General features: G+C 35.2%; 3 protein-coding genes and 1 long non-coding RNA gene across 11 annotated transcripts; 2 read left to right on the forward strand and 2 right to left on the reverse strand.

The window, feature by feature from the left end:
- Nucleotides 1–4,015: 4,015 nt before the first annotated feature.
- Nucleotides 4,016–9,974, reverse strand: LOC132617816 (uncharacterized). Of its 3 annotated transcripts, none has more exons than XR_009573844.1 (6): nucleotides 9,184–9,456; nucleotides 7,515–7,679; nucleotides 6,404–6,623; nucleotides 6,240–6,316; nucleotides 4,554–4,656; nucleotides 4,018–4,362 (listed from the first exon to the last, which is right to left on the reverse strand). It is a non-coding gene; the product is annotated as an uncharacterized LOC132617816 (long non-coding RNA). The 3 variants fall into 3 exon arrangements; XR_009573842.1 differs by having other exon boundaries at nucleotides 4,019–4,362; nucleotides 6,240–6,311; XR_009573843.1 differs by lacking the exons at nucleotides 6,240–6,316; nucleotides 9,184–9,456 and adding an exon at nucleotides 9,791–9,974 and having other exon boundaries at nucleotides 4,016–5,702.
- Nucleotides 9,975–9,984: 10 nt separating this feature from the next.
- LOC132617514 (uncharacterized) lies at nucleotides 9,985–12,394 on the forward strand. The gene is made up of 7 exons (XM_060332526.1): nucleotides 9,985–10,039; nucleotides 10,354–10,545; nucleotides 10,871–10,953; nucleotides 11,798–11,888; nucleotides 11,977–12,060; nucleotides 12,155–12,285; nucleotides 12,374–12,394. Exons 1-7 carry the CDS (start codon nucleotides 9,985–9,987, stop codon nucleotides 12,392–12,394), a joined length of 657 nt encoding a protein of 218 aa, XP_060188509.1.
- LOC132617815 (importin subunit alpha-like) lies at nucleotides 10,088–14,085 on the forward strand. Of its 6 annotated transcripts, XM_060332887.1 has the most exons (10): nucleotides 10,088–10,953; nucleotides 11,095–11,167; nucleotides 11,798–11,888; nucleotides 12,027–12,060; nucleotides 12,148–12,285; nucleotides 12,374–12,551; nucleotides 12,685–12,920; nucleotides 13,012–13,105; nucleotides 13,449–13,573; nucleotides 13,666–14,085. In XM_060332887.1, exons 6-10 carry the CDS (start codon nucleotides 12,483–12,485, stop codon nucleotides 13,892–13,894), a joined length of 753 nt encoding a protein of 250 aa, XP_060188870.1. In that variant the 5' UTR covers nucleotides 10,088–10,953; nucleotides 11,095–11,167; nucleotides 11,798–11,888; nucleotides 12,027–12,060; nucleotides 12,148–12,285; nucleotides 12,374–12,482; the 3' UTR covers nucleotides 13,895–14,085. The 6 variants fall into 6 exon arrangements, with proteins under 6 accessions (XP_060188870.1, XP_060188871.1, XP_060188872.1 ...); XM_060332888.1 differs by having other exon boundaries at nucleotides 11,798–12,060; XM_060332889.1 differs by lacking the exon at nucleotides 12,027–12,060.
- A 2,721-nt stretch (nucleotides 14,086–16,806) lies between these two features.
- On the reverse strand, nucleotides 16,807–23,003 carry LOC132617136 (probable WRKY transcription factor 20). Its single transcript, XM_060332063.1, has 6 exons — nucleotides 22,656–23,003; nucleotides 20,421–20,615; nucleotides 18,786–19,335; nucleotides 18,511–18,679; nucleotides 18,286–18,441; nucleotides 16,807–17,672 (listed from the first exon to the last, which is right to left on the reverse strand). The coding sequence occupies exons 1-6, from the start codon at nucleotides 22,884–22,886 to the stop codon at nucleotides 17,231–17,233; spliced, it is 1,743 nt and encodes a 580-aa protein (XP_060188046.1). The 5' UTR covers nucleotides 22,887–23,003; the 3' UTR covers nucleotides 16,807–17,230.
- Between the last annotated feature and the right edge of the window lie 659 nt (nucleotides 23,004–23,662).

The following is a 23,662-nucleotide window of genomic DNA, read 5'->3' on the forward strand; positions in this document are numbered from 1 at the left end:
AATTAGAGACATCGGAAAGAGAGGTAAAAATCATGGGAGAATATCTAGAACATATCATCATGATATATGAGACAGCTAAAAGACTTGATGACGTGGAGGAACAAATGATGACCGAGTCCAACATGATGTTTCCAATGTCCACAATAGAAGAATTCATTGATAAGTTGAAATTTATTTTGCCTTACAAGCCTACATATGAAAAACGGGGAGTTCCGCTAGACATACATGATTGGAACAAGCCTAAATTTGAAATGGCTGACATCTATGCTTGGATGAAGATGAAGCAAAAGAAGATCCGTTTTCAGATTTACTAGTTATTTAATTCTGGCATTATCTTTTGTTTAATTAGTTTTTAAATGTTTCCTTTGTCCCGAGACTTTTGTAGTGGGATTTCCATGTTATGTTATATTATATGTTCTATATCACAACATTTCTCTATTGGAAAAAACGTTGCTATTTATAGAGAGAAATGTTGTCACATATAAATTTTGTCAAGTCAGCCATAGAGGTTGTCACATATAAATTTTGTCAAGTCAGCCATAGAGGTTGTCACGTATAAATTTTGTCACATATAAATTTTGTCAAGTCAGCCATGTCAGAAATAAAAGTTATCACAACCTATATGGCTGACTTGACAAAATTTATATGAAAAATTTAGGATTCGAAATGCCTGAAGCATATACAAGTTTTTCAAAAATTTATTTATAATCCTTAATATGAATTAAATGAATCAAGGTCAATATACTGGAATCACCTTAATGAATATTCATTGACGAAGGGTACAAAGATGACTCTGTATACCCTTGTCTCTTTATAATAATCAAAATCTTTCATATTGTTCTGCAAGTTGATGACTTGAATATTATTGAGCTCTTGAAAAGTTTCTAAAAGCAGTAGATTATCTGCTAATTGAACTAGAAAATTAAATTGGTCCTGAAGTATTATATCTTTGTGCAATTAATGCATTTAAATATCTTGCTATAACTATGGACATGATATAGTTTTTTACTTCTACATGGAGATATTGAAGTAAGATCAATTGCATCTTGCAAATGAAAGCCCCAACATGAATGTGTTTATCCTAACACATATTGTCAAGCATTTGAATATACGGGTTATTCATATGATCGGCGTAAATGTTTGATCCAAACATGTTATTTATGCCCATACGGGGTTACTTTCATACCATGTTCCACATGATAAGATAACAACAGTTTATAAAGCAAGCCAGGAATGGTTTTGATGTGGTTCCTGTCACACCCCATTCTAACCCGGATGGGATTTAAGGGTACGACGTATTGGTGATTCCTGTTTTTTTTGTTTTAAGGAGTCGCCACCTAATTGATTTAACGGTGAATTAGGACACCTGAATGTTAACTAAGGCAAAGTTAAAACTAAACCTCAATTAGTAGTCTGCTTAACCAGTGTGATTCTAGGTAAGGGCTCTATATTATCCTAAAGGGAAGGGGTTAGGCATCCTTTAGAATCCGTTAACTTACGGTTATCCGACCAAACTTAGGTTAATTAATTAGTGATTAAATACAATGCTTAAATTTTAGAAAATGACTTAAAAAAATATTGCTAAAGTTTTAAAAGAAAATAATGTTAGTTAAAATAAAATTTACAGAAAATACAATAATTTGTATAAAAGAGACTTTAAATGCCATTTTGAAAACACGACTTATGAATATTGTTAAGGTTTTAGACGAAAGTATAATAGTGTTGTTTAAAATAATACTTGTAGAAAACATAATAATTTGCGTAAAAGAAGATTCTAAATATTAAATGAGACTTGAAAATATTGATAAAGCCTTAAATGAAAGATACTATTTAGTAAGATTTATAGGAAATGTGATAATTTGCATGAAATAAAACTTACAAGCATTGTTAAGATAAAATGTCATTTAAAGAGACTTATAAATGTGGCTAAACTTTTAAATAAAATGCTATTTGACATAAGATTTGTATAAAATATGATAATTTGCCCATAAATAATAGCTATTGAGAAGAGATTTGACAATTTTAAATAAATCATGTTATACTAATGTAATCATGTAGAAAATCTTGGCTTATAAATAGAATTCAAAAGGAAACGAGTTTTCTTATTAATTATGCTTACCTGAAAATATACGTGATTGGCTCCAAACTTGAAGAGTTATTTATAAAATATGCTTGAATTTATGTTTGCGTTTTAGTGGCGTTTTGAAACAATTACGATAAAATATTATTCATTTTTTACTTTAAGATATAATAAATACTGTAAATAATTTTAACATAAAAGGGAATGAAGCTTATAGAACTAATATTGATATCTCTCTTAGAGTTGCTACCCATTATACTAGAGCTAAACCCACTAAATTCGCTAAGGTTCACCTAAATTAAGAAAATAAAACAAAAATAAAAGTTAGTCACATAATACAAGTTAAATGCAACAACATAAAACAAATGCGTGAAAGAAAAAAAATGTAATGAGATGGGCTTAGCCCCTTTTGGGGCTGCTGTGAACAGTAGCGCAGCCCACTTTAGACCACTGAGAACTGTTAATTCTATTGGGCCTTGGCCCAGAATTTCTGTTCCCTTTTGTTTTGCTGCGGATAAAGGCTGACAAGGTTGACTCGAGAGAAGTACGTTGGGCTTCTTCGGGTGCAGCGAAGTGGGTACGGGCTTTCGATCTATGCTCGAAACACTATCAAAAATCCGAGCTTGAATCCTCTCCGACCCGAAACGATAGTAAAAGCTAAAAATAAAAAAAGGACGATTTTGGTATTTCGACTGAATCTTAAGAAATATTAAAAATTTGATTACGACGACTAGTTTCTGGAGAAATTGAGGCGATTCAAGAACTCCTTTTTCTTGTAAGTCGATTTTTGGGGGTTTTAAATCCTGTTTTAGAACCTTAATTTTTCCAGGGGATTCTGTGATTCACAAAAAAAAAGCTACAAAATAGGGGCTGTTTTGGGGTTCGAGAACCGTGATTCTTCCTCCATTTCTGCGATTCTAACCCTACTATTTATGGGGATTTGGGGGGTTCTTTTGTGTTGAAGAAAAAACAGGGGGAGAGGAGCGGGGGAAAAAGGAAGAGGAGCGTGGTGGGGTAGCGGTGTGGGGGTCGTCGGCGAGGTGGGGACGAGGAGCGTGGGAGTGGGGTAGCGGTGTGGTGGCGGGGAACAGGGAATAGTGGGTGACAGCGCAGGCGGCGGTGGTGGGGTTGGGAGAGGCGAAGAAGGGGCGAAGAGAGAGAGAAAGAGGAAGGGAGCGGCGGAGGAAAAAAAATGAGGGGAACCCTTTTTAGGTTTCCCTTATTTTGATGAAAATATATCGGACCCGGTCCATTTGTGGACCGGGTTTTAAAAAGATGGACTAGTGAATTAAAACATGTACTGGTCTAAAAATTGAGATAAAAAACATGGTCTAGTCCAAAAAATATTAGGAGTTAATCGGACTTTGATTTGGGGTCCGGTAAGTCAAAAATACAGACTACGTGCACAAAAAATAGTTTGGTTTCTAAATTTAAATAAAGACCTGTTTAAATAACTTGTGTTAAAATATTGCTCAATATGAGATATGCAATCATTAATGCTCAGATATAAAAAAAAATGGCGTTGTAATAGCCGTGCAATAATATTTTGAAAATCCACAGTAAAATAAATACTATTATTTAATTACACAAAAAAGATAAATGCGATGCGTGTGCGTAAGCTGGTAAAAAATACTAAAAAAAATGATAAAATTGTGAATTATAATAATAGTAATAAATAATAATAATAATAATAATAATAATAATAATAATAATAATAATAATTGCAACAGAATAATAAAGTGCCGGTATTGATGAGAAGTTGATAATTTAGTAAAAAATGACTATATATATATTTTAATTTTTCTAAAAATATTAGAGGCGTAAATAGGTATTTTGGAAGAGAGGCGGGACAAAATTGGGTGTCAACAGTTCCAACAACATTATATGACAACGATGCAACTCTATCAAGAGATGTGGCATAGGTGATCAACCAGTTCGTTCAAATGATGATTTGACAGATTTGATCATAAAGGTACTGCCAACCTCAACATACAATAAGTTGATATTCAAGATAACAATACATCATCGTCAAGGATCAAGCAATGCTTTAATCAGGAGGAGTAAAATACACGTTGCACTCTTTTTGTCTTACCAAGGTTTTGTCCCTCCTGGTAAGGTTTTCAATGAGGCAGCCGGAAATGTGTATTAACAGATATGTGTACTCTTTTTCCCTGCGATGACTGGCTGTCGAGATCATAACCTTGTACTATAAATATGTATAAGGTTTGTTGAGTGTGATCCAATGCTTCACCATGTCATGCCTCTGAATATGTTGCGAAGTCCTGCTTACAATAAGGTAGATGAGTTCATATTAAAGTTACAACAATTTCAAGCAACCTTCATTAACTCCTAAGCAAGATTTCCCTCGCCTCTCCATTTATGTAAAACATGAACGGATCATGATCACCTTATTGTTAGCAGATGAACACCAGATTGAGAAATCAAATTACTAAGTTATAGAATGAGAATATACCTGTCTGCAGTTGTCTTTCCTAGAAACCATCTTCAAAATTCGAGGTTCTCAACTCTTAGTGCAGTATTCAACAACATAATTCTTTAGTCATTGTTGTATTTCCCTGCAATTGAATAATTCATTATAGCCTGTAGAATTCCCTGTTAAATAATTTCATCTCCCATTTTCTGTATGCCCATAGTTGAAGTGGCTTAGCATTTACATTAAAAGGAGATGCTTGAAGTAAGTAACACTACATCAAATATAAGCAAACAAATGAACCCAATTAACTGTCATCTGGGGTAAGTTTATATCAATTCACGAAGATATAATTTTTCCTCTTTATTTATATGACATTAGAGTAACGGCAGTTCAAATGCTAACAAGTAGAATGAAGTTGTGCATGTTGTCAGTTCTACTGTACATCACTATAAAATTCTTATCACCAATTTCATTATTCATTTCCCACACAGTTATTTACAAATCCATTGTACTTAAGCCCACTGTAATTCATGCATCTTTACGTTGTACATAAAGCGACTTTGATATACGTGAAAGAGTAAGAATACAAATACAAATGCTTAGAGAAGTCACAACACGCCAACCGCAAAATATTCCAATACATGGAAGACAAATCTTTACAAAATCAGCTGAACCCGTAAAAAAGTCTCTAAGAACTAAAAAAGACAACCCCAAAAGAGGATCAAGATTTGAGCATAGAGACACAGTAGTAGCGCAATTTGGGGCAACAAAAGAATGTATGTGCCTTCATTAAGCAAAGGAGGAATAATTTAGCTTCACGCAACTTTAAGGTGAGAGAGTAACAACTTAAAAGTGCTGGCCCAGTAAAATTCAATACATATATGTAACATATCAGTAGCCTCAGTAACCTCTCAACTAGCAATTGAGAGCAGTAATGCAGCTTTGACTTTTCCACATTCCTATTTTTGTCGTGGTCTTGGATGCTTCTTCTCTTCAGATTAGTACTGGAAAGAAAGCATGAAGACAGGAAAGAATAAAGTAGAAAATGTTTGCTTCAAGCTGCATAGCTAGAAGCAATTCCATTCACGCAGTATCATGTAAAAGGGCCTGATATAACAGTATTGATCTTATATCATTTTCCATGCCCCATTCCTTAGCAAAATTTTTATTGAATGCATCAAAAACAACCTGGAGAGAGAGAGAGAGTACACGAACAAAAAAGAAAATTAGATGGAAGAATTATTTTCAAGATTGCATATCGTTTGAGTGACCCGACAATGCAAAAAATTCTTTACACTTCCGGTGTATACAACTTAAAAATCTATTGCCAAAAGAAACAAATACCTATATCAAGCCCATTTTGACATCAATAGAGCTGAAAAGGAATTAATAAAGTCCCCAGCTTTCATAACCAAGAATCTGGAAAGAGGAAATCTTTAATAAATTGTGTTCATTCTTTACCTGAGTTCTGCTTAAATAGTGCTTTATTATCTGTTTTTCATTTTCAATTCAGAAACCTACATTTCAAGAAAATCCAAATGATAGAACTTGAACCTCACACAGACTACTCTTATTTCAATTTTTCCTGCTGAGTGAAAATAACTTACACTACGAAAGAACACTATGCTAAAAACCAAGAAGATAGCAACTGAACTGCCCAAGATTGCAAGGCCTACACTTGGAACCAAATTCCAAAAGAAAGACAAAACAATTAGTATCACTTACGTCTGATGTTAATCCTTAGATTAGAAGTGGAACCTCTAATAACTTTTAGCAAAACTGAGCCTCAATTTTAGCCTATCCTACAGCAGAAATTTTTACCAGATGAGCAGAAAACACATTAAGTTAATTTCAAGAATCGCGTAGCATATGACAATTGAAAAGCTCACCTTCTAAAGTAAATGTTTTACATCACCATTGACCATCAACTCTTGCAGGTAGCGGTGGCGCTGTACGATGAGTGCCACATGGAGGGACGAACCATACCCTTCCTCTCAATTTCATCTCTTCGTTTCTCACTGAAAATTCTTTCCGTTTGAATAGTGTGCCAGTTGCACTGGTAAGATGCAGTGACATGTTCTAAAATTTGATTTACCTTCCATCAGCATCCTATTCCATTTACATAATGTCAACATAAAACATATCAATTGAATTGAACACAACATTTCACTTGTTGGACCATTTGCCTTTCCCTAGGAAAAATGAGAGTTCAACAAAACGCAAAAACTTTGTAGAACTTTAAGTGATTAACTGCATTAGGGGCGACAATCTAACAATTAAAAGTTTTATCACGTGCAGAAGCCGTGATAATAACGCGACTTATTCTCCACAATTGAACTCTTCATATATTACTTAGTCCATTTAAACTTAATATTTCCTAAGATAGTTATGAAATTCCTGAGAAGTCTTGGCCTAGCAGCTCCTTTTATACCATTTTCACCTCTATTCTGGACTCCATGAATTAGCACTAAAATCCAACAATCAAATTAGCTAAACTAATAATAGAGCAAAAGAAAGCAAAAAATAATTACAGATAAGTTCATGACAGAAATTCAATATTATTTGCAAATCAGGTAGAGACAGACTATTACTTCACACTGATTTTTAACATAAAACACATTGCAACTTTGCAAGTATAAAAGCTGCCACTCTGATAGCGGAATCATTTTCATGGTGAACTATTTTCTAGCTTGTAGTTGCAAAATATTTGAAAATTATTTCCACTCCATTCATATTCTGTAATGCTTACTCCTATAACATGTGAATATCATTTCCATAATTTACTGTTTGTGATTATTAATGCTTGAATTTCATTTACTATATGTTCAACCAAATGAATGACGGGGGAAGTAATATCCTTAAGAAAAAAATATTTTACACGCACACACTCTGTCAAGCCATATTGATAGGGCTCTGTGTGTGTGCCTATAGGAATGTATCTCAATCAAAAGCTATGTAAAACTCAAAGTACATAATTAGACATTCAATGTTCGTCGATACCTAATTAATGTTCTGCAATCAAGTCCGCATCACCTTGGCAACAATTGTCTTATTTTGATTGTCTTTCTTCGATTTCCATGTCCCCTCTTCTTTTTCTTTGTACGTAGATTAGGATCAGTGTTTGTTCTACTGCTTTAGATTTCTCCTCGACTCCATACTTTGTCCCTGTATGCATGGGAACTGTCAGTTTTGCATCTCGATAAATCAAACAATACAGAGGGAAGAAAGAAGTCAAGGGCAAATAAGCTGGGGGAAGAAAGAAAGACTAATGATTATAAGTAAAGAAAAATAGCTAAACATTAAAATTACACTTTTACCCCCGTTCGTCCCATGTTCGTCCTCCAAATTCTCATTTCTAATATAGTAGAGATAAACGAAGGCAAGTGATAATAAAAAATAGGTTCATAGTGACAACGGCGACCAATATCCACCTCAAAAACCTCCACTTTCTTCCTTACAACAAAATTGATCCACGATCGATTTTTTTCAACTATCTTTCCTGACTCTAAACCCGAGTTATAGATGGTACGGCCAAATTTGAGTCGGAATTGAGTTACAGTTGGCGCGTCATGATGAAGTAAGACATGATCAACAAATGAGAACCACCCTTCATAGGAGGTGTTGTAGGCAGCTCCTCAAACAGACATACATAAAATCAAGATTGCTCCTAGTCGTCCACAACTTTCCAAATGGCTTAAGAAGCATAGTCTTCACTACGTCCTTTGTGGTCAAGAAAGGCATGATGTGAGCAGGGACAGGGTCACGCAGGCGGCTGATCCTATCTTATCCCCCAAATTCAGAAACTTTACACTTCTTAACTGCAGTACTACAAACACCCACATCTAGTAGCTCCATGGTACTCTGAAAAAATTACAAAATTCTCTGATATAAAATGCCTATTTGATAGCTAAGAAAATAAAAGGGCTTAATATATCGACAACCCCTTAAACTTATAGCAAATTTCATTTAGACACTTGAACTATATGACTTGTTCCTATTGAACACCTTAACACATAATAAAGTGTTTCTATTAGACACTTACAACTTTTGAACGTATTCTCAAGTGTCTATTACATAGATAAGTTAACTACTTAAAATATGTCACCTCCTTTAATTATTATATGTATAAGTCTTAATAAGCCGTAAAACATTAGGCCTGCCCTATTTGAGACTAATGTGTATAACTAAAGGAGATGCCAAAATTTACGTGGTTAACTTAACTACCTAATAGACGCTTGAGCACAAGCATATAAAAAAATTCACAATTTGAACCGAAAGTGTCTAATAGGAATACTTGATCATGTGTTAAGTGCTCAATCGGAATAATTCGAGTGTCAATGAGCAGACAGCTATAAGGGGCGGTAAATATATTAAGACAAATGAAAATCAAAGCAAAGTTTGACGCATTAACAACATTACAATAATGGAATGAAGCTGGAAAAAGAATCGAAACAGACAACCAAGAATGAGAAACCAATAATGGGGTTTGGAGATAACAAATGAAAAATAGAGAAATTCAGTTTGGAATGAAGAATTTGAATGAGTTGTAAGCTTGTAACGTTGTTTTATTGATTAATAAACTAATACGAGCAGTAAGGTTAGAATATGAATGGGGAATCAATTACACATCATCATTGTAGATGAAGCCAAAGAGGAATAAGGAAATTACCGTGCTTTTGGTACCAACTTTTGCTTCTTGTTGAATACGTTAGTGGAGAAGGGTAGCTTTTTCTTTCAATGGAGTGAATGCATGCGTATTAGGAACAAAACTGCATGTTAAATTAGTAGAAGATGCATGTGTTTATCATTTTTTTCTTATAGATTGGCATTTCATTTGTTCATTCGTTTTTGGGATGTCAGATTCTACCAAGACAAATTGATTGTTTTACTTGTCGTTTTAAATTATTAAAAGAGGGAGAATGAGCGGTTTGTCGATGAAAAAACCTAGTAAAAAACGGTGGTGAATGATTAAAAGTGATGAAAGCAAAAGTTGCTATTTGAACTTTCATATTAGGGAAAAAAAAAGAAAGAAAAAAATTTAAGTATCTCCCCACCGCACACGCTTAAGAGATGTGAAAAATACTATTTTTAACCAACAATTTAACTAAAGTACTCTTTAAGCCTTGAAGTTAAAAATTGTGACTTTGACTTGATCAACTCAGATTAAATGAAATATGGGCCTAACTATAACAATTAAGAACTTGGGGGTAAGATTCAAAAATTTTAAAAAGGCTTCCCTTCTACTTTTCAATTTCAAAATATAAATTCTCCCTCACCTTTTTATTGTTTCATATCATTTTCTCTTCTTCTTCTTCTTCTTCATCTTCTTCTTCCTCCTCTTCTTCTTCTTCTTCTTCTTTTTTCCTTCTTCTTTCTGTCAGCCATTTTTTCTACTCTCCTCCTTCTTCTTCTTCTTCTCTTCTTTTGCTGCTTCTTTTTCTTCTTGTTCGTCGTCATCTTCATCTTTTTCATGGCATATTCTTCTCGTTCTCCTCTTTTTCTTATTTTATGGACTGTTTTGCTTTGTTAGTAAGGATATTGTGGACAAAATTTGATTATTTTTTTGGCAGAAAATCCAACAATTTTAGAAGTTGTTGCAACAATTACTAAAATTTGTTGCAACAACTATTGATATTTGCCGCAACAACTTCGGAATTTGTTGCAGCAACTATTGATATTTGCTGCAACAACTACGAAATTTATTGCAGCAACTCAGTATTTTTGTAGTTGTTGCAACAATTATTGAACTTGTTGCAGCAACTATGGAAATTTGTTGCAACAATTTACCGAAGTTGTTGAATTTTCTGTAGAAGGTGAAGTGGAAAGTGAGGTGAAGAAGGTGGACGAGAAGACAGAGCAGAGGGAAAGGAGATAAACAAAAGTGGTGGCGGAGAAGAAGCCGAAGATAATGATAGTGGAGGAGGGAGAAGAGGAGGAGGTGGTGGTGGCAGCGGCAGCGATGGACTAGGTGGCAGTGGTGGTAGAGGAGGTGGTGGCAGTGATAGCGGAGACAGAGGAGGGAGGGGGTGGGGTAAGGGGGAGAGGGGAGGTAGTGACATTGTGTAAATAATAAAATTTGGGGGCTTTTAAAATATGTGTCATTAACACTAATCTCAAAAGAGTCACCCCTACCTAATAAAAAAAAGTATAAAATAGAAGTTAGAGTGTGAAATAGATAAAGTTGAGGCGTGTAAATAGAATTTGGTAATAACTTTAAGAAGCCTGCCCGCTTGTATATGTAAATATTTGGGCAAACCATCAAAGCCCTAATTTCGGAAGTAGAATTGAAGGACTCCCAGTTTGGGTTACTCTCTAAGTAAGAATTTTAGTTGTATAATTCATCATCCTTTTTGCAGTTTTCCACTTTTTAAAAGGAGGATGTCGGAGGATACATATTTCAGAAAGAGGAGGAAGAGTTTTGAGAGCTTGTGAAAAGAAGGTTAGTGTACTTGTTATTTTTCTCTTGGTTTTTTATCAGTATATTATTGACTATCCATCCATGTGTTTGTTCAAGTCTTTTGTTTTCGATTACTTCTTTAGTTAGTGTATTGTGGTTGTGAAGCTTTATTTGTCTTCACAGACTAAACCAAACAATCATTCTTCTTCTGGTGGTGGTGGTATCTCTCAACAACTCCAAAATTTGCTCTCTCAAAGTATGACTAAGCCTGATTTTATTTTATTTTATGTCGATTTCTTTTTTCCATATTCACTTATGTGCAAAGTTTTATATTCACAGAACTAGGTGATATCTCTAGTCGTTTTGTTCGTCAACTCGAGGAAGGTAGATGATTGTATTTTGTTTCCCAAAACAATAAATAGGCTGAATGTGGGGTTTTAATTGTAACTGGTTTGTTAGAGCCTGCTTATGTTTTTGCTAGCTATCTAGGGACCAAACAAGACATTGAAATTTTCTGCTGATTTTATTCAACTTGCATATCATTTAACTGCAAATTTTTATTCACAAAATTCAGTCGTGTTAAAGAAGATGTATCTTATGAATTTCTTCACATTCTACGGACAAAGTATTCCACTCCGTTGTTCGAGGTAGAGATTGACTTCTTTGTGTATTCTTTAGTGTGTTGTGGTTATAGCTTCACACTTTCTTTATCCTTATGGTTTTACGTTCATAGCCTAAGCAAAAATTTCAAATTCAGGAGGTTGGTCTGGTGTGTTTTAGACCCCTTATGTTGCATAGACTGAAGCAATATTGATTAGCTCTGGCTGATTATATTTTCTTACCAAACTATAGGCTAAATTTGTGTAACTCAATTGTTGGTTTACAGTTTGATATTCAATCAATGGTTTCTCATCTTGAGTCTGCTGATAGCGATATGCAGTTGTGGTTGATCAAGAAACTCAGAGAATTCTTCTCAGGTATGACTAAGACTGCGCAGGCTGATTTTGTTTAACTTGCATATCACTTACTTGCAAATTTTTATTCACAGTTTCATTTCTAAAATAGATAATCTAGAATCTGCTGACGTTTATCTTCTACTTAAAAATATTAAACAGACAAATGAGACATCGGGTTCAAAAGATCTCAAAGGTAGAGAGTGATGTGTTGATTACTTCTCTACTGTCTTGTGGTCGTAGCTTTCACACTTGCTTTATCCTTATGGTTTTGCGTTCATAGTCTGAAGCTGATATGACGTTCATACACATTATATCTGACTACTTATCACGCTACAAGCTGCAACCTGTTTTCGTGATTAAGCATGAGGTGCTGCAAGTTCTTTTAGACCTTCTGGAAACAGATAGTGTTTGTGAGAAGGTATGTTTTAAAATTGGCAGACCCCTATGCTGTATAGACTGAAACTATGTTAATTAGCAGACTGATTGTATTTTCTTTCCAACTATAGGTTGTGGAGGAACTGGGATAGGTTGCTGTAAATGGTTTAAGCCATGATAATGCTCTTCGGCATGGGGCTTTGGATACTTTGCTGAATAAGTTGGAAACTGCCTGTTCTAATGCAGAGAAAACTCACATTCACTGTATCAAAGCTTTGTGGAGGCACAAGAGAACCTCCTTTTAAGTTGGTCAGTTAATGACTAATGAAATATTTTTAGGCCTGTAATTATGTGATGCAACGATATTGGTTTTCTTTAAGCACTCAAAATACGTCGAACTTAATGGATGCTTTTACATTACTGATTACAATTCAATTGTCAGGTGAGACAAGCAATCAAAGCTCTTCGTAAACTTATCGATGAAAATGCTAATCAAAAGGTGCTACGTAATGCATGCAGGGCGCTTTCTTACCTTTCTGGTGCAAAAGATGTGTCCTCCGGTTCATTTGGTTGGGGTTCTGATGAAGAGTTCCTCGATTTTGATTTTGCAAGCCCCAGTGAGATTCTTGATGCCTTCCATAAGGCGAATGTTCTTCCGGTGTTAGTCAAGCTCCTCATGTGAGTGGGGATGTTTTAGTTTCTCATTTAACCCACTTCTTCTAATCTGACTTACGATTGAATCTGTTATATGCGTTAATTGATGTTTCAGGACATGCAGCACTTATTCAATAACCTGCCCTGCCATCCTTACTGTTCAATTTCTTATCATAGATGTCGACAAAGAGGAGATTTGCATACATGAGGTACGAAAAGGGAAATTGAGTTTGTAAAATAGCCAGTGCCTTAGATTGGTTTGCTGGAGATGGTCATTTATTTTTCTTTCTTTCTTTTCTGTCCTGTTAAACTATTATAACATAGTCCTTCCTTATATGTGCTAAAATAATTCCACACTTGAAAATGGACTTTTTATTTTGTTATTTATTTCAATCTTCTGCTGAAGTGTAACTACATCATATAAAGTGATATGATGTGGTGATGAGTTGTTGATTTAGGTATATGAGTTTCAAGTTTAACCTCAAGCTGGAACTTCGGATGAATTTAAATCTAAAATCATGTATCCTTGTGGTTGGTGTTTGAATTTCTCAGGCTGTATTTGAGGCTGGTTTAATAGATTGTCTGGGCAAATTGGTTGAAAAGGAAGGAATAACAATGGGTATTGCCGTTGTTGCAATTGCAAGTGCTATTGATGGTATTGTAGATGATGAACAGGAGTATGTAACCTCTTTTCCTGGATAAATCATCTATGATATATTGATATTTTACTGAACTATCTCTCAATGTTTTCTTGTGCTTTTGGCTTTAGGTCCTGGGCAAAGCGCTACATAGGTCCTCTGTGTGATTGTGTTGAGGCCAATAATAAATTATGGGTTGCGGAGGGTGTAACAGGAATAGAAAAAATATTAAAGCTTGGGGAAGCAAAAAAGGCAAATACTGTTGGCGGGAATGTTTATGCTCAGATGATCAAAGAGTTGGGGGAGTTCAAAAAATTGAATGATGAGAAATTTCATTACGAGTTAGAAAATAGAGAGTAGGGGCGTAGGCAGAAGGTTAAGTAACTTGCATTATGTTTCTAGTAACCTTTTCCTTGACATACTTTCCATCTTTACATGACAAGAGATAGCAGAAAAAGGAAAGAGACAATTTTTGACAAATCTCTCTATTATTATATTCATATTTCTACTTCTATCGTATAAATGAGAAACAACCACAAGATGCTTACTAACCACGAGGGTACCCTTTGGAATTTTACATTGTTTGTTTTGTGCTAGCGCATTCATGTGTACTTTGGGTTAAAATGGATTGAAGAAATCAGTTTATTGGCATTTAATGCCTTTTGTGTTCCGGCCTAGTTTTCGTGAATCCACTGTGAGCCCGTTTTGGTAAATCCTCCTGGGATTATAATTCTTGCACTAATTCTTCCCACATAAAATAATCTCAAGTTTGATGGAATAATTCAGGATTAAGTTTGGGATTAAATTTATAATGTACTTGGTTGACGGTAGTGTAAATTTAATCCCCAAACGATCCCTAACCAGCCTATATAAAAGGTAGGATAACTAATCCCACTATCTTATCCTACCAGAACGACCCCTTAACCATGTACTACATTTCAATATATACAATTTTCCAAATAAATTAAAGACTTATTCAATCGTAGAAAACCAAACTAGTCAGAGCGGTTCTTTCACTTTAACTTGCACATGAGCTTCAACATGTGATAGTTTTCATTTTTTTAATTTTCTTTAGTCACTTATGGATAATAGAATAAGCCCAACCAAACAGTACGATTGTAACATTATTATATATTAGAGAAAGAGAATAATACAATCAACTGTTATTATCATAACAATAATATAATGAAATTATAGTACGGATGAAAATTATTTAAAAAACGTAATAGGATTAATTAGGTTGGCTTATGGAGCCAAAAAAACTAACTGAGAATTTGAGTGTTTATTGGAGTAATTTTTTTCATTTGGGAAGATATTATATAATCCCCAAATGAAAGGAACTTATGATCAAAACTCCCATAATATCCTAGTAAGCAATTTTTTTTTCAATTAAATCTTGAATTGTCAGTTGCTTATTGCAGTTTTTTTTTTTTTTTTTTATTTGGGAGATTTTCACTAATTGACGAAAAGGAAAAGACAAATATTCACTTCCCAATAAAAACAAGCAAAGAAATGGTAATAAAGATTACTGCACATGAGGTCATAGTACCATAACCTCTTGTAAATTAGTACCTGTTGCGGAGACATATTCGGCTATACAACATGTAAATAAAACTTCGGCTACAACAGTTTTTTTTTTTTTCTTTTCTTTTCTCCGGCAGGTATATCTACGTAAGAAGTCCATTATTTATTGCATTAACAAATTAAATATCATTTCGTGATCAAAGCAAAATTGTTATTTATGGATTATTGTATGGATCCAACATAAGAGCCTAGCCCAAGTGGGCCCTGACATTTGACGGACTGGGCCGGCCGGTCCACCATTTCGATAGGCCTTAAAATGATTAGCCCAGCCCAGTTCTAGGTGGGCCGTGGGCTCCAACGGGCCGGCCCATCATTAATTTAATATTTTTTTGTAGTTTTTAAGTTCTAACCTCAAAATTGGGGGGGGGGGGGGGGGGGGGGGGGGGGGGAGGAAACAATTAAATTATTCCTTTTGTCTCAATTTATGTGACGGTATTTAATTGGATACGGGTTTAAAAAAGAGAGACAGACTTTTAAAATTTGTAGTCTAAAATAAATTATAGATATTTGTGTGGAATGAACATTAAGTTAAATTGTTACTAAATATAGAAATGTGTCATTTTCTTTAGGACTAGTTTTAAAAAAAAAATATCACGTATACTTACTAATTAATTATCTTATGCTTCATGTCATTGTCTTAAAGGTCATCTGTTACGTATTCGAAATCTTTACCACTTGGGTATAGGAAAATGAATCGAGATTTAGTTTCCTCTTGTGCGTGGAAATAGTATCCTACCGTAAGAACAGGTGCATAATTTAGTCTTGTTAGAATCTGTTCCATGAGAAACTAGATTTTTAACAATGCATGAAATTTGCGACTGTAGTATTCAGTTTAAAATTATATCAAAGAACACATCAGTTGAATCCTTAACAATTTAATTAGGTGTAATTTTCACACAAGGAGTTCGAAAAAAATAACAAAAGCTAAATATAAAAAACTATGTTGTCCTGGGGATCGAACCTAGGACACTAGAGACAATTTTGAACACCCTGGACCGCTTGAGCTAATCTTTTGTATTTGTTTAGGGTGTTCAAAAGTCAATATATGTACATAAACACGAAAAATTTACCTTATATATACACTGTAATTTTTTGCCGAAAGTGTTCGGGTGAACACCTCACCGCCATGTAAATCCGCCCCTATTCGTCCATCACCGATGTTATATGTTCTGTTCAGTAAGCGATATCGGCATCAAGTAACTTTGCAGAATCATATTCATCAAGACCACTATTATCAGAGGCGGATCCAGAATTTAAACTTTAAGGGTTCAACTTTTTAAGATTCTTAGCGTCGAACTCATTATATTTTAAAAGTTATGGGTTCATGTCTACTATTTATTGCGATCGGATAAATTTTTACATATAAATTTATGCTCCCGCTGAAAGTGAGGGTTTCAATTGAACCCCCACACAATATGCTACATATTATCCATGTTTTCAGCAAAAATGATATCTGGTAGCCACTTTTAGGACCGCTTGTTGAAATATAACTATGCTCTTGTAAAGTACTCGAAAAATACTAACTTAAAAAATGTGGAGCGACAAATTATCATGGTGTAACAATATTAAGCAAAAGATTTTACGATATCAGGTTAAGTTGACTTGCAAAAGGGATCCTGCAATCACTATTGTACGGTATAAAACAACCACGTTTAGGATGCGTATCAAATGAAAATGTAGAAACAAACTTCTCGCAAAAATGCATTCTCATATTATATTGACCATAATATTTTCAGAAAATACATTAGCCAAGTGCCCTCGTCCTAATTACAGAAAATATAATACATTGAAAAAGTTCATTATAATTCCTCGAAAATGCCATTGATCCGTATTCATGGGAGAAAGATATTGGAGATCGACATTTGCTCAGTCATCCACTGTTGTTCCATTTCCTAATATACTCTAGGTATATGTACAAAGATACAGGGATAACTTTTTGGTAATTATGTTAAGAACACTAGGTGAAGGTGTATTACACAGCATTATGAATCCTAGAAGTATATGGGAAAGTATCTATACTTCAACTAGAGATATCTTTGTAATCCACCAAGATGCAGGAAAAAATAGATGGTGGCTTCTTATTGCTAAGCTTATACTTGATGGTAGATACGATCACGGGCCAAGGAGTATCTTTCCATAGTTTTGGTGACATCGAGTAGAAGGTTGTAAAGGCAAAGTTTCAAAACTAGGTCCTTGAAAATGATTATCTATAGCTCCAAATCGGCTCATGCCACTATGTACTAGCATCATACCTGAACGTGAAGATTGAACTTGGCTATGGAGGGCGTGAAGTTGCCCGTTGTTCCCATTCTCCAGACGATATCCAGTACCAACGCCTAGATCCAGACTAAGTGAGTTGGTCTCTACTGCCCTGATCCTTGAACCGCCAGTTACAGACATGGATCCTGCCATTTCATGGTTATTATTCCTTGCAGTAGGTACATCGTGATTATGTTTTCCTTCATATGTGGTGATAACAGCTTTGGGATCATGAGAAGCCCTCTCCACGTGTTTCCTGACAGGGCATCCAGCATTGGTGCACTTGTAATAGCTCCTGCATGACATGAAAATAAGGAGAAACGATTGAATATTCTGATTAGAGAATATTAAAGAAAACTCAAAGCTGGATGATGAATTTTGGATATGCTTTGACTTCACAGGTTAAATGGGGAAAGAAAATGGGCGAAACACTTAGCTTCCATCAATTTCTACCATAGAGCATCCTTCTAAGCAAGGAAATGGTTACAAAAGCTTATCATATGTGAATGTTTGATGAACTTCATGATAAATTTTCTCTAATTCCTCTTAAATGCCCAACTACGACATGTTGGCTTACAAGAAAGAAGATCTTGAAGATTGATCATTGATGGATTAAGGATCCAGCATTCCTACTTCCAAGAGACCTTATTGTCTCCTTTAGGCCTTATCTCTCATCAGGAGGACATGATATCAAAAGTGTCATATTTCTTAGGGCACATTACAACCAAATACCAAATTGTTTTAAAATGACTACTTTAGAGACTAGGCAACACAACAACCAACCAAAGTTTATTTGATCCTTGTCAGATACTTGTTACATATCAAAATTTATCTGATCAGTAAACACGACAACCATGTAACATGAGGTCACATGTTTAGATAACTACAAACCATAAAGTGTTGCATACCTGGGATTTGGATTGCCTCGGACCACCTTCTGTCCATACTTGCGCCACTTGTACCCATCATCCAATATATCAACTTCACTGACCGTTTGAACAACAACGCGTGGTTCACGGATAGGCTTAATCACCGGTGTTATATCCATCCCACCATCCATTTTCCTGCTTAAAATTTTAACCATTTATCAGATCTATCGCAGGAAGAAATTGAAGGCATTCCGTTAATTTTACCTTCTTTTCGCATATAGATCATCCTCATCCATATCATCATTAGTGCCCTGCATCTGTGACACTGCTCCTTCAAGACCATCAGTGTCCGCTTGCTGAGGTGATACGGGAGTACTACCGGGCTCAATTTTGCTGGTCTGGGCATTGTCGTTGAACTTGTCTTCAACATAGACTGAGAATTGATAAAGATCGACTCAGAATATTACGAAAACTTCTTCAGAATAAACACTTTATGTGCAACCGATAGGGAAACAATATTAAAAGAGGTATTTGTTTACCTTCTTGACCTCTGAAACACGCTTCCTTCTCACATTTATCTTCTTGGATGGACATGAGAGCACCAGGAGAAAATCGACGGCTCAGTTGGGGTTTAGGATGACCATGCGAACCTTTATAAACTATCTCTGTTATTTGGCCTTCAGGTGACTGCTCAAATATTTTTTTCACTTCACAGTTTGGGTATGTACATTTGTAATAGCTCCTTGGAAATTCACTTCCTTTAACAAGTTTCTGGCCATACTTTCGCCAGTTATACCCATCATCTGATGATCTCTCAGGGATTACTGCTGACAACTCTTTATGATCAGCATGTGAACCTTGCATGCTATTAGATTGACCTCTCGGATTCATGGCATCAACATTAATAGGTGCAGATAGACTCTCTTCTTTTGATGAAGCATCAACATTAATAGGTGAAGATATACTCAGTTCTGTTGATGTTGCCATCTCATGTTTAGCTAGAGATGAAGGTGCTAACAATTGAGGATGACTTAGATCTTGAACTTCTTTCAGTGGCTCATTTTGTTGTTGGTTGAGACCTGTAGAAATCTTGATTACAGAAGCATATTAGGAATGTAGGACCCGACTACTAGTAAACTGACATCTTTTTCTATAAATAAATTATTCAATAAGCTAATAGAAATTAATCCTAGATATTTATTTTTAAAGATCTACAAGAAGAGAAAACTCATCAGAAGAGGGCCCCTAAAAAAAAGTGCAAACATTTATACTCCCTGGAACCTTTAAGATATACAGGGAAATAGATGCTTGTGAACTAGATGTGTCAGTAAATAAAGGAAGCATGTCATCAAACCCATCCACCTTGCAAAATAATACAAGAAGGAAGATATGGGAAAATAGTCACTAGATGTCTATCCTCACAACTTAAATAAAGCAATTGTGTGATACATCTTTTCTAAAAGTTCAAAAGAATTACTTTGACTAACAGACTGGTTATTTATAACGTACATTCTAACATGATTTAACGGTCGCAGAAGAATAGATTTAAGTTAGTTATTGTACATTCCCTGAAAAGAAAATTAGATGGACACATCATCAATCATTTCTGTGATTTTTAATTGTAATGACTTCAAATCCTGGAATTTGTTAACTGAATATCATATTTTTTGAATAGTAATGTGTTAAATCATAAAAGAGGTAAGGAGGATAATCAACAACACATAGTAGATGAAAGGTCACATTCACTGGTTTAACAATTCATTTCTTGACATTATGCATGAACAAACTCAAACTACTGTTCAGGGTGCTGTCAATTTACCGACATAACCAAATTAATGTTGCTCTACTTGTTTGAAAAGGACTGCAGTGCTGCCTCTTAAGAAACATGAGTCTCTTCGATATGAAAAAGAAACAGATGAGCAAATCAAAGCTACTTTACTTCCGGATAGCATGTCACTGCACCATTTAAAACCTGCACAATTGACATTAACTGCAAATAGATGCCATATCAAGAGAAAGACACAAGACCAGGAACCTCAAGAGTTAAATTTTAATGTTTTTCTAAGTTAAACATCGGTCAGTTGTTAAAGAGGGCTACTGCTAATAAAAGAGCTCTTGTTTTGTTTGTTCTTTGGTTCTAATCCAACATCAATAATATTTCAATAGAGCATTACCACATGTTCAGTCGCTAATGATCCTGATGTAGAACTAGGTCCACCGGCATATTTGAACTCAAAGCAGCTGGATTTTCTTTCAATGTATGTATTGCCAGTAGAATAACCTCTCGTCAATAAGAATGGAGCAGCCCCACCAGAGCCTTGCACTGTTTGGTATTTGGAGAAGGAACCTGTAGTCGGAGATGGCTCAGCCTGCAGGTTATAAGTGAAATAGACTTAAGTGTTTTGATAGGTAAATGAAATAGACTTAAGTGTTTTGATAGGTAAATGAAATAGGCTTAAGTTATTGATCACAATTTTCTTTTGCAAAGGGAAACGCATTTATGCATAGACAGACATGATACTACATATTATATACTTTTCTTTCTCAATTTCCAACTTCTCAGATCGAGGAGAAGAGTTTTTCTTTTCACTCGTCACTTCCTCACTTATCTTTTCATTTGGGTGGAGGAAGATAGATGCTACTTATAGTAGTGCAAAAGGTTACTTTTCTGCAACAGTCACTTAAGTCAGAACATTAGCATTTATGTCTTTTACGCCCGAATAAGACAAAAATTTAGGTAAGCTTAAAATATATACAGTATAAGTTAGAAGAACAACGTAGGGTACTTTACTGATACCATTATCAGGACAGAACATTAAAACATAAACATCTTTTTCCTCAGGGAACAACATAGTGGAAAAGCTGAGCACCTTCCATAAAGGAAGATTCATCATGCGAAAAAACAACACTGAGGCCTAACTAAGAATATGTATTCTGGTAAAAGCCAGAGGCATAATTCTGTTAAAGAACACTATACAAACCAATATAGTACATTGTTCATGTAAGCATCAGAACCAACGGTTGCAATTTGCACAGAAAAGCATACTTATATTTATAGATAAGTATTATATTCTTAAATGAGCACTCAGATGGAAGAGAATCAAATGAAAAAGTAGCAAATTGCAATGCCAATGAAATGAACCAAATATCTAATGAATAATTCAAACCGTACTTTAATAAAGCATCGATCACAGCAACAAAATTCCTCAAATCCTCCACGAAGAGTATATTATGACATAAGCAAAGCACAATTGGAGAAGGAAAAAAGTTCTATTAGCACTAATAGTTTGCATTGCACTCAATTGAAGACAGCACAACTATACACCTTACTCTTTAACAACACTTAAACTAATTAAGATTATCCTAATAGTGGTTAAGATTCTCTAATTATTTTTCTTATCGCTTGTCCTTCATTTCCTTATCATTAGCTAATTAGTGTCACAATCTCCTTACGTCCTCAATCTACTGAGATTCAGTCCTAATGCGCTCCGATTAAACAAATTCAAAAAAAGTACTGCAATCTAACTAATTTCAAAAACTACACAATACAACACATTTCTAACAAAACAACCTTAAATCTGCTCCGATTAAATTTTTTTTAAAAGTACCGCAGCCTAACTAATTTCCAAAATTACACAACACAACACATTTCTAACAAAACAACCTTAAATTTCCTCCGATTAAAAAGTACTGCAGCCTAACTAATTATCAAAATTACACAATACAAAACATTTCTAACAAAACAAGCTTAAATTTGCTCCGATTAAAAAAGTTTACAAAAAGTACCGCAGCCTAACTAATTATCTTTCATATCGCTTGTCCTTGTTTTCTTATCAATCAATACTAACAACAGCTAATTTTAGTGCTCACAATCTCCTCAAGTCCTCGAACTACTGAGATTCAGTCCTATGTAACTCCGATTAAACAAAAATTATAATTAAAAAAAAAAATAGTGACCTAAATAACACATTTCTTCAGCTAATGCAGAACATTCTAACAAAACAAGCTTAAATAAGCTCCAACTAAGAAAATTAAAAAAAACTAACGTAGCCTAACTAATTTCAAAAATTACACAATACAACACATTTCTAACAAACAAGCTTAAATTTGCTCCGATTTAAAAAAAAAAAATGTACCGCAGCCTAATTAAGTTCAAAAATTACACAATTACAACACATTTCTAACAAATCAAGCTTAAATTTGCTCCGATAACAGTAAATGTGAAGTAACTTTGATGTTAGAAAGGAGCACAGGAGATTCTCGATCTACTTAGATTCAGTACTATGTCGCTCCGATTTAAAAAAAAAAAAAGTAGCGCAGCCTAACTAATTTAAAAAATTAGACAATTACAACACATTGCTTAAGCTAATGCGTAAGATTTTAACAAAACAAAGTCTAAAATTACTCACTTTGATGTTAGAGAGAAGAACAGGAGATTCGAGGAATGAGGAAGGACTAAGACCGGGAGGTATAGTGATACAGGTTGACCTAGAGATAGGGAGCATAGCTGGAGTCATGAGTTTGTACTTTGCACTACCACCGCCGTTAGATCCGCCGGTGTTGTGGCTGAATCCGACGGTGGATATTCTTCCATCTGTGAGTTGAGAGTGTTGCTGCTGCTGAGAGTGAGAGTCTTCCATTGACGATCCAGAAGAGTTTTTTCTGTTTTGGGGTGGAGGAGAAGACAACAGTCAACAAGGAGTCCGACTCCAACTGAGTGACCGGGGGCACTGGGGCAGGGGGAATTTGGGTTATTTAGGTAACGGTTACTTTGGTAACTTTCTGTAAGCAGGGCCGGGGAGCGGGGGGGGGGGGGGGGGGGTGTAAGAGTACCCTTTTTTTCTTTAAAATTTTTTCTACGTATTTTCCTGTGTTGTGTTTGTATGCAAATTGGAATATATCATTATAAGAGCATTTGCGTATATTTAAAACAAAATACACAGATGTTTTTAAATTTGAAGTGCAATTTTTGGTGGTGAGGATAGGCGGGGTGGGAGGTGGGGTAGGAAGGCGTAAGGGGAAGGCGGGGATGGGGTAGGGTGGGGTATGTGGGGGTAGGGCGGGTTGTGTTCCTACCTATTAAGGGGTCGTGGTATGCAGACTAAATTATCCCGGAATTATAATTTTGGGACTAATTTATCTCATCTGAAGGTGGGATAAAATAATTCAAAGTTTGATGAGATATGTACCACCTTATTCGCATACCAAAACGACCCCAATAGGATTTTGATTTGCAGGATTTGTTGCGGCAAATGCTTGTAAAAAACGGTTTGTAACTAATCGTGGTGGTGGTGGTGGTGGTGGTGGAGATATAGGTGGGCTTGGGGTAGGTGGAGTGGGGGTGATTGGGGTTGACAAGTAGTTTGGGATGTGTTGAGGGTTGCGTTGGTGTATTTATTGATCCGGAAATATTCTC

This window comes from Lycium barbarum, chromosome 11, assembly GCF_019175385.1.
Source record: "Lycium barbarum isolate Lr01 chromosome 11, ASM1917538v2, whole genome shotgun sequence".
NCBI lineage: Eukaryota > Viridiplantae > Streptophyta > Magnoliopsida > Solanales > Solanaceae > Lycium > Lycium barbarum.

What these genes read in the sequence shown, in the direction of transcription:
- LOC132617514 (XM_060332526.1), top strand. Translation starts at nt 9,985, where the DNA reads ATGGCATATTCTTCTCGTTCTCCTCTTTTTCTTATTTTATGGACTGTT. An exon ending in TGAGAGCTTGTGAAAAGAAG is followed by an intron (nt 10,954 to 11,797) that starts GTTAGTGTACTT and finishes GTTGGTTTACAG; the next exon opens with TTTGATATTCAATCAATGGT. An exon ending in ACTCAGAGAATTCTTCTCAG is followed by an intron (nt 11,889 to 11,976) that starts GTATGACTAAGA and finishes TTTCTAAAATAG; the next exon opens with ATAATCTAGAATCTGCTGAC.
- LOC132617815 (XM_060332886.1), top strand. Translation starts at nt 12,483, where the DNA reads ATGCAGAGAAAACTCACATTCACTGTATCAAAGCTTTGTGGAGGCACA. An exon ending in GTGTTAGTCAAGCTCCTCAT is followed by an intron (nt 12,921 to 13,011) that starts GTGAGTGGGGAT and finishes TTGATGTTTCAG; the next exon opens with GACATGCAGCACTTATTCAA. An exon ending in ATTGTAGATGATGAACAGGA is followed by an intron (nt 13,574 to 13,665) that starts GTATGTAACCTC and finishes TTTTGGCTTTAG; the next exon opens with GTCCTGGGCAAAGCGCTACA.
- LOC132617136 (XM_060332063.1), bottom strand. Translation starts at nt 22,886, where the DNA reads ATGGAAGACTCTCACTCTCAGCAGCAGCAACACTCTCAACTCACAGAT. An exon ending in TTCTTCTCTCTAACATCAAA is followed by an intron (nt 20,616 to 22,655) that starts GTGAGTAATTTT and finishes TATAACCTGCAG; the next exon opens with GCTGAGCCATCTCCGACTAC. An exon ending in CGAGGCAATCCAAATCCCAG is followed by an intron (nt 17,673 to 18,285) that starts GTATGCAACACT and finishes CATGTCATGCAG; the next exon opens with GAGCTATTACAAGTGCACCA.